General features: G+C 42.0%; 1 protein-coding gene across 1 annotated transcript; it reads right to left on the reverse strand.

The window, feature by feature from the left end:
• Positions 1 to 5,535: 5,535 nt before the first annotated feature.
• Positions 5,536 to 6,547, reverse strand: LOC102860262 (olfactory receptor 5C1-like). Its single transcript, XM_006892593.1, has one exon. The coding sequence runs from the start codon at positions 6,533 to 6,535 to the stop codon at positions 5,573 to 5,575; it is 963 nt and encodes a 320-aa protein (XP_006892655.1). The 5' UTR covers positions 6,536 to 6,547; the 3' UTR covers positions 5,536 to 5,572.
• Positions 6,548 to 10,051: the final 3,504 nt, after the last annotated feature.

A 10,051-nucleotide genomic window follows, 5' to 3' on the forward strand; every position in this document is an offset into this window, starting at 1 on the left:
CTGGAAATCCAGAGGTGCCTTTCTACTGATGGGTCATCTTCCCAGTGACTAAGGAAAAGGATGAGGGACAACAACATTGCTAAAACCTTCTTGACCATAAGAAAAATCATAAGCTTAGAGTCAGACCAATCTGGATTTAAATATTGGCTCTGCACTGAGGCCGAGTCACTTCATATCTCTGAACCTTTGTTCTTTCTGGGTCTTAAGTTCTCCATCATTAAATAAGGAGTTTGAGCCAGGTAATCATCAAGGCCGTATCCAAATTTGAGAATTGGTGATTTTAACTGAAAAAAAAAAATAATAAGAAAGAAAGAAAAGAAACAAAAACCAGAACAAGAGTCTGCAGGAGGATTTCACTTTTCTGTGGAGAACTTTTCTCACAAAGGAAACACAGGTAAGCACCAAGCAAATGTACAGCTCTTTTTGCAAAACTCGTGTGAATAGATAGACATGCCTGCCAAAAGCACAGAGATTTAACACTTAAAGACAAAGATTGTTTCAATGCCCCCATATTTTCCTATAAGGAATCCCATTGTAGAAATCTAGGACAATGCTCTAAGAGGGGAGTCTTAAAAGGGAAAGGGCTTTAGTAAATAGAGTTAGGGGCTGAGCTGTGGCTTATGCTGAGATTGTCCAGGAAGGATAACGCCTCTCTAATTTCTTTTGTCGTCGTTGTTGTTTTTTATTAAAAGGAATAAAAGTCAAGTGAAAGATGTCCTCATCCTAGTGTTTCCCTTTCTCTCCTTTACTGGAGAAGAACTTTTCAGCTTTGGCTCTCTGTAGAGCATCTCTGACTTGCTTTTGGAAATGGAACCAGCTTTTACCCCTATCTATGCTGCTCACAAAGAAATTAAAATGTGCTGAGCTGCTTGCACAGGCACTCATATGCAGTCACAAATACACAAGTGCAGGCATGCAGATATGTGCAGCCTGAGTCAATCTCTGAAAACACACAGGCACTATCAGTTAAATACAGGCATGTGGACCCAACATATGCATGCACACCAAAGTAGGCACACAAACAAGCACAACCCCATCTCCAGATAATGGTGCATGTAAACACACAATCAAAGGCAATCACACATTGCACCAAAGCCAGAGAATGACAGTCTTATGGCAGTCTTCCATACACTCCTGTTCACGGAGACACACCTCACCTTGCACAATTACTGTGACCATCACACTTATTCATGTTGTTATTGACAACTCGCTTTGTGATAAGGGGCCCATTCATGTATACTCAGCCATACCCAATCACATTTTTGATCATTTATAGTCTCATGCACAGACACAGGCTCCCAAAGTTGCGTTCCTTCTCTGAAAGGCTATTTATATATTTGCTCGAGATGGGTCACACCATAGATACTGTCCCTTTTGCCCCACAATTAAGCCCAGATCAAGCAGTGATGGTGGTGCACAAATACAGCCTCACATGAAACACACTGTCATACTTACACGTTTGACTTATGCACACAATTGCAGACAGGAAGATAAATCTGCATGCTCTCCAGACTGGCCGTTTGCCCCCAGATGTACCCTCTGGCCTCTCCATATCACAAGTGGACACAAAAGCTGGAGGTTGTGTGTATCCTGTTACTAAAGGGTCTGAGGAGAGAGTTACTGGGTAATTATGGGTTTAGGGACCTTTGTTTCTCTCTAGAGGCAACCCCACCCCTGGCCCTCTTCCCTGGGATGGGAGATAGTGCATCTCTGGGACTTGTTAGGTTTTCTCTCTGGGGCCCAGTTTGATGAGAGAGGGATGATTGGTGCTGCCTCCATCTCTGGGGATTAGTTTTTGGTGTGGGAGAGACACTCAGGTACCCCAGGCATGGTGAAACTGTTGTTTCCCAGCCTTGTCCTTATGTGAGTATGTAAGGCAGAAAGTAATATCTGACCGACTTCTGAATTCCAAGCAGTGACCAGAGTTAGGATCCAAGTTTATAGGGCTAGGCAAGCTTCTTGTCCCCTCAGTGGTTGCCTGATGTTTTCTTGTAGGTTATGTAGGAGTGTGGGAGGGATTATGTCTGTGGTGATGTAAGTGGCTCTGTGTGGTGTGTAGAATTGTATGTCTTAAAGTGAAGAGAGCAGCTGCCTGTCTCTGTAATCAACTGTGTCTGTGAGTTTGTGTCTGTCTGAGTGAGCAGTTGTATCTGAGTCTTTCTGAGAATGTTTCCACATGCACTTCATCAAATTGATCTATATTTGAGGGAATATGTGTTATTGGGTAAGTAGGTGATCTGAATGAATTGTGTGAAAATGACTTTGCAACATCCAGTGTTAGACCACTCATAAAGGGAGATTTGAAACATGAACTTTTAACAAAAAAACTTTTGTTTACTGAATACAGTGCAAATTCTCCTGCCTGATATCAAGTCCACAAGATATCCTTCCCTTGCCAATTCCTCAAATTTCCCTTCACTTCTTCTCCAACACACTCCAATGAAATTTATGTCCTTAAAATCTCTTGCACTCACCAAACTCATTTCACTTCTGTGCTTTTGTGTTTACTTATCTTTCCCTCTGTTATACCCTTTCCCCACAATTCTGCTTATTCAAACCCAGTTCATGCTTTAAGGTACAAGACTTGTGTGATAAGTGCTCCAAATCTTTCTCTAGCCCAAACCTACTCCTCTCTTCATTGCTGGTCTTAATAAAGGGTGTTGGTGGCGGTTTAAAACGGAAATGTTTTCTCAAAATTGTCCAAATTTTACTCATTTTTTAGGACAAAAATCTGTTTTTCTTCCTTTATTCTTTAAGCTTGACTATATAGTCTTCCAACTCTTACCTTTCCCTTCTTGTTTGTTTTCTAGCTATTTAACCTCTATAAGGCCTAAGAGAATAAACTGCAACCTCAAGTTTTCTTTAGTTGATGTGCAGGATTTATGTAGTTATTGCCTTTGACTAGTCCACCAATGTTATATAGATGGACAGGTGTCCTGTAGGGCCAAGATGATGGATGGGGCTGTTTCATTCTGGAAATTTTCCTGTAATCAAAGTAGGTGCTATACGCCATGAGAATACAAGAATCCATCAAAGGAGAAAATATCGCAAAGGAGGTCTTTGAGTGTAACATCATTGAATTGGATGCAACCCTCAAACTCTTAGTCTTGTAATCGCCAACTCTTCTGATAATGCCTCTAACTTTTGTCATAGACTGCGAGTTTTTATAGTGATAGGAAGTAAGAAGATGTGAACTGGGAAAATATTATAGAATTTGTAATGGAAAAAGAAGTTTTTATTATTACTTAAAGCCTTTGTCAGAATATGCCATGCCGGGCAGAGTTTGAAATAGCATACTGGCTGCTTTAAAGATGCCAGTTCACCAGGAAATGGGTGGATTTCCTGAAAGAATGACCATATTACTTTGCCCTGAACTGATCTAGTCTCTAAACTGAAAATTCTAGATATGAATAACCACTCCAGCCCTGGGAGAGCCAGGATAGGTGATTATCCCTTCCAGGAATCCTTTAAGTCCTTTAAATCCTTTAAGTCATGATTGGAAAAGCAGAGGGTCAGCAAAAAGACAGGAAGGCCCTCAACTAGGTAGAATGATACAGTAATTACGATAATGGGCTGAAGTACAGTAGAGACTGTCATGATGTCACAGGATGGGGCTGGGTTTTATTTGGTTGTACTAGGATTGCTGTGAGGAGACTCTGGTGGCTTAGTCTTAAGAAGCTGTGCTACAGTTCCAAAGGCACACCAGTAGCTCTGCAGGAGAAGGATGGGCTATCTCCTCTGGTATAATTTACTGCCTCTGGAAAATCTAGGAGAGTCAGCTATGGGTCAGTTCCAACTTTATCTCTCTCTCTCACACACACACACACACACACACACACACACACACACACACCCCAGGGTTGCTGTGAGTCAGAAGTGACCTGCTAGCACCTAACAGCAACATGAAGTTCTACATCATTTAAAGAGATAGTCTTTTCTGCATGTTTCTCTCCATGAACCTGAGCCCTTCAAGTCCATAATCCCTAAGGGAGAGGATCTTGGTCCTGGTAATGAAGAGCATCACCTCCCAAAGAAGTCAAACAAAAGTCTTCAGTATTGTTTATAAATTGAATACTCAGGGCCTTGTCTATCTACGTGTTACAGCGACAAAGGAAATTTTGTCAATCTTATGAACCATAAGTGATGTTACTCCCAAGAATGCTGTATCTGGGAATCTAGCATGACTTAGGTGTCAGATTACTGTAGTTCCATTGTTCCAGAGGTCAGAGCCATGTGGTTACATTTCCTCTCCTCAACCTGAGCTTTGGTCATCTAATGGGTAAGGAGTTGTGCTGCCAACCCAAAGCAAGGCAAGTGGTTCAAATCCTCAAACAGCTCTGAGTGGGAAAGATGGTAATTTTCTCCTGTGCCATTTACAATCGCTGAAAAGCCGCTGAAGAGTCAGTTGAATTGGTTCTAACTCAACAGCAACAAGTTGAGTTGAATCTCAGCCTTACCTCAGGATGTTACAATCTTAATACAAACCAACCATAATATTAATCTTAAACAACTATATGCTAATCTGAATATGCTCATAACTCTGTATGAAATTAAATTTAAATAAGCAATAACCAATCCCTTGTTGTTGTTATGTGCCGTCAAGTTGCTTGAGACCCACTGTGACCCTATGTACAATAGCTCTGAACTCTGTCCTATCCTGAGCCAAAATCACTATCTCTGACACACCTACCCCCAGGATCCCAGGTACTGTGTCAATCCATGCCATCTGGGGTCTTCCTCTCCTGTGCTGTACCTCTTTCCAATCATGTCATTTTCTTAAGACTGGTCCCTCCTGATCATGTGCCTAAAGTATGGGAGTCAGAGCTTCAAAATCTTTGCCTCCAAGGAGCATCCTGGTTTCACCCTCTCTAGGACTGATCTGTTTGTTCTCTTAAATTATAAAAAACTTAATTATGCATAGCACTGAATCCTAAAGTGACTTAAAACATAGATTTGAAAGTTAAAATACTCTTCTTTTGCCTAACTCTGATCTAGCCCAATGCTAATCTAACTTGACTGTGACTTACAATTATTATAAACATTATCTACAATAAAGAGCCAAGATGTCACTTTAAAGACTAAGTGGCACATGACCTGCACCATGGCATTTACAATTGCTTCTTGTGGAAGCGGAAAGAACCAAGAGGAATTGATGTCTTTGAATTTTGTTGTTGGTTGAAGAGAAATATACCATGGGCCAACAAAAGAATAAACAAAATTGCTTTGGAAGAAGTCAAGCCAGAGTGCTCCTTAGAAGCAGAGATGGTAAGACTTTATCTCACATGCCTTGAACATGCTCATAAGTACAAGTGCTCGGTAAACGTCATGTTATTTGACTGGGTAACATTTAGGAACTTTTATGTTTTGAACCCTGAGGAACCTAAAGCAGCTCAATGACATAACTAATCTAGTCTTGGCTCTGGGTCTCTACCCTTCTCCCTCTCATGTTGGCTTCCCTTGCCTCCCCGTTTGTAGTCCTTTGGACAACGACAGGAGACACACAAGAGTCCCAGGGCCTGAGAGAGTGTGCTCATCCCTTCACAGTCAGTCCGACCCACACTCCCCCGAGCCCTCACGGGTGCCCCTGCCCGGGACAGCAGAATCGACTCCAGGTCCTCCGGAAAGCTTCCTTCACCTCCTTGTTTCGGAGGCTGTAGATGAGCGGGTTGAGGGCTGGTATGACGAGGGTGTAGAACACAGACGCCATCTTGTCGGTGTCCAAGGCATAGCTGGAGCTGGGACGCAGGTACATAAAAATCAGCGTCCCGTAGAGCATGGCCACCGCCGTGAGGTGGGAGCCACAGGTGGACGCAGCTCTGCGGCGACCCTCGGCCGAGCGCATGCGGATCACAGCGCCCGCGATGAAGCCATAGGACACAGCAATGGCCAGCACCGTGGCCGTCTGGATGAAGCCACAGACTGCAAAGAGGAGGAGTTCGTTGAGACTGGTGTCGTCACACGAGATGGCCAGCAGTGGGGGGATATCGCAGAAGAAGCTGTTGACCTCCCGGGACCTGCAGAAACTCAGGCGGAAGGTGAAGGTGGTGTGAACAAAGGCGCTCACCGCTCCGCCCAGGCCTGAGGCTCCCAGCAAGGCCAGGCACAAACGCGGAGACATGGCTGTCGTATAGAGAAGAGGGTTTCCGATGGCCACGTAGCGGTCATAGGCCATGGCTGCCAGCAGGCAGCACTCGGCATCCGCCAGGCCTGCGAAGACAAACATCTGGAGGGCACACGCTGCGTAAGGGATGGTGGCACGGGGCAGCAGCAGGTCCACTAGCATCTTGGGACCGATGGCCGAGGAATAGCAGGCATCCAACAGGGAGAGGCTGGCCAGGAAGAAGTACATAGGTGTGTGGAGCCGGCCGTCGACTCGGATCAACAGCACCATTCCCACGTTTCCGAGCAGGCTCACCAGGTAGACAGGTAGGAAGATCAGGAAGAGGGTTATGCGCAGGTCCCAGCGATCCGTGATGCCCAGGAGGATGAACTCAGCAGGCGCAACCCTGGCCCATGTGAAGTTCTCTGGAGTCATCCTGCTGGACAGAAACTGTAAGGGAAACAACAGAAACTGTAAGGGAAACAAAGCAAGGAGTAGATGGAGTTTGCCTATGTACTAAGATTGTCGTTCTTGTTGTGTACGATTGAGCTGGAACCGACCTGATCCTTCCGCGGGTTTTCACAGGCAGTAATCACATGGGAGGAGATGGCCTGTCCTCCCTCAGAGCAGCTGGTGAATTTGAATCATGTGTCTTCGGGATTGCAGCGCAGATTCTTAACCGCTAGGCCGCCAGAGCTCCCTATGTACTAAGAAGAGTCTTGCAATTCACTATTGTACCTGCAAGGCATACTTACGTATTCATTGCTGAATACATGTCATTTGAAAACAGTGAAAAAGAGTATACTCACTTCCTAGGGTATTAATGGAAGCAAATCCTTCACTTCTCTCAGCTTAATTTTTCTCATTGTGAAGTAAGTATCATAATATAGGAGTTGGGAACTTCTAAAAGGAAATAAGTGTGTCATATAGTGCTGAATTAAGAGCTCTTTGTCCTTTAAGATGGAAAAAGGATGGGCAGTCTCCTCCTCTGCATTTTACTGCCTCTGAAAAGCCACTGGAGGATGAGAAGTTTGGATGTTTTGCAACAAATATGCCTGATGAGGATGATGAAGATCTTCCTACAAAGCAAAGTTTAGATGAAAGAATCTGAGGTTATCACATGTTGGCAGAAATGTGAATCAGTATATCTGGAGAACAATTTGGCGGTTTACTATTCAAAGTTGTACATGGCTGGTACTCCCACCTCTTGTTTACCTTTGAAGACACATGCACAAGTGGGCATATACATGAATGTGCACTCCTGAACCATTTCTCATAGACAAACATTGATACCGAAACAGGAGTGGATTTAACCTGTATCATCAATAAAGAGAAATCTTATAAACCTGAGATAAAAAGTAGTTTCAGAAAAAGATATAGATTTATGAAAAGGAAAAATACAAAGTTTTTTTTATGTATGTTTTCTCTGTGTATACAAATGTACTACTATTTGTTCCAGGCAGGAAGGAGAATCCCAGCTAAAGGACTTCAGGATATTTTAGAGCGTCTCCTCAATTTTACCCTTCCTTTCCGTATCCAGAGCTAATCTTCCCTATTTAAACAAACAAACAAACAAACTCAGCACAAGGGTCTTTTCCAGAAAACCGTATCCAAACATCTCAGCCCTCAAGCCTTTATGATGGAATCTTACTCACTTAGCCCTCTGTATATTAACTCCACTGTTTTATTGCTTGTCTAAGGAATTGTCTTTATTTAAGCAAACATTTTGAGGTTTGAGACTATGGCTAATTTAGTATTCTTAAGGATAAAGAATTCTAGATATATCTTCCTTTTCCTTGGTAGAGTCAAAAGGTAGGGATCACATGAGGGTATAGAAAAGAATGAGGTTCATTGAGCTACATGTTCTCTACGGACCAAATCAGCTTGTTAGCTGAGTTATTGATACAGAACTTTGTTCCTGGTCAATCCCTATGTGTTTCAATCTTTCACTTGGAAAACAAGCACCACTCACCTTTACAGAGTGAGGAGCAGGGCTGCTTCGATGGCCTTTCCATTTCTCCATCTGTAAAATGGGAACAATGACATTTTTGGGCAATTTAAGATCTTTTGCAATTTTTTTTTTTCAAGCTCAAGATACATAGGACTCTTGGAATGTATGTATGCCAATCTCCACCTTCAAACCCAGCTTGCCCAACAACAGATGGCCATTCTGAAAAATTTGCAAGCGTCTATGACACCCTTGGCTCCTGGGAGGGCAAGCAAGATCTCTCTTCCAGCTATATCTCGTCATCTGGTTTTAAGTCACTTGCCCCAATTCAGTAAATGAATTGTGAAACAAAAAAAAAAAAAAGAGTGCAACTGTAGAGATGATTTAGAGATGATTTCCTTTTCTCTTTTGTGTTATTTTTAAAAATGCCAATCCAATTCATTGTATAATACTTTAAAAAAATATAAAAATGTGTACGACTATATCATCTCACCCCAGTAAGAATAGCAAAATTTAACAGAACAGCAAACATCAAATGCTGGAGAGGTTGTGGAGAAACTTGAACCCTTATTCACTGTTGGTGAGAGTGTAAAATGGTGTAACCACTATGGAAGGCTGTATGGTGCTTTCTCAAGAAGTTGCAAATAGAAATACCATTTGACCCAGCAATTCTATTACTAGGAATTTACCCGAAAAAAACCATAACCACCACCCAAACAGATATATTATACCCATATTTATTGTGGGTTTGTTCACAATAGCAAAGAGCTGGAAACAACCCAAGTGCCCATCAGCAAATGAATGGATGGAGAAGCTGTGGTATATTCACACAACAGAATACTATGCAGCATTGAAAAACAAGGAACTCATGAAATATTCTTCAAAATGGGTGAGCCTGGAGGACATTATGCTGAGTGAAATATCTCAGTCACAAAAGGACAAATATTTCTTAGGGCCACTGTTGTAAAACGGGATTGACATTGGGGTTGAGGGAAGACAGAGAAGGAGGGGATGAATTATGTACACTGCATTGAAACAGATGAGGGAGAGAACTGTTTAAAAGGGATATATGATTGGGTAATATTGTCATGACAGGAGTCCAGAATGAAGTTGAGTGTACTTGAGGGGAGGGATTGCATAACAATTAAAGAGTTTTTCTTTTACTTTTCAAGGAGAAGAGTGAATTGGGGAGAGGGTGGGCAGGGAAAAAAGCGCAACAATGAGTGAATGGGGGTAAAAAAGAAAAAAAAATGTATTAAATGAAAAATAATTGTCCCTCTCACTTTGCCTCAGAGTCCTCTATTTTCAGTTTTTAGAAAGAGCAACTGCTAGCAGTTTCTTAAGTATATTTTCTAGAAGTATTATGTGACTTTATCAGCTCAAGTAGTTGCTTTTGGGTCAGAACTGACTCATAACTGACTCTTCAGCAGGTTTCTGGTGGTTATAAATGGCAGTGGAGATGATTGACCATTTTTTTCCCATGGAACTGCTGGTGGATTGAAACCACCTGATGGTACAACTCCTTACCCACTACCCCACCAGAGCTTCCATGTGAGCATGCAGTATATAAACATGTGCATGTTTCTAAAAAAATAAATTACAGTTTATATGTATACTGTAAACTTTCATGCACATATTTCTTTTCTGCTTAACAAGATATCTTAGCGTTCATTCTGGAAGAGTATAAAGAATTTTTAAGCCTTGTCATGGTACTCAATTATACAGATGCACCAACATTTAGTAATTTGTTTTCTGTTGATTGTCGTCAGTTATCTCCAATACTTTGCTGTTGCAGTAAATGCTACTAAATGACTATGTACACATCATTGTGCCAAAATGTTCTTGGATAATATCCTGGCAGTAGAAATACTATGCATTTTATTTGATAGATATTGTCAAGTTACTCTACAATGACATAAACCAAATTTATTCTCCCACCAGCAACATCTAAGAGCACAAGCTTTTCAATACTCTCGACATTATTGAGTTTAAAGACTCTGATC

This window comes from Elephantulus edwardii, unplaced genomic scaffold, assembly GCF_000299155.1.
Source record: "Elephantulus edwardii isolate Elephantulus edwardi_28Jun2011 unplaced genomic scaffold, EleEdw1.0 scaffold00116, whole genome shotgun sequence".
NCBI lineage: Eukaryota > Metazoa > Chordata > Mammalia > Macroscelidea > Macroscelididae > Elephantulus > Elephantulus edwardii.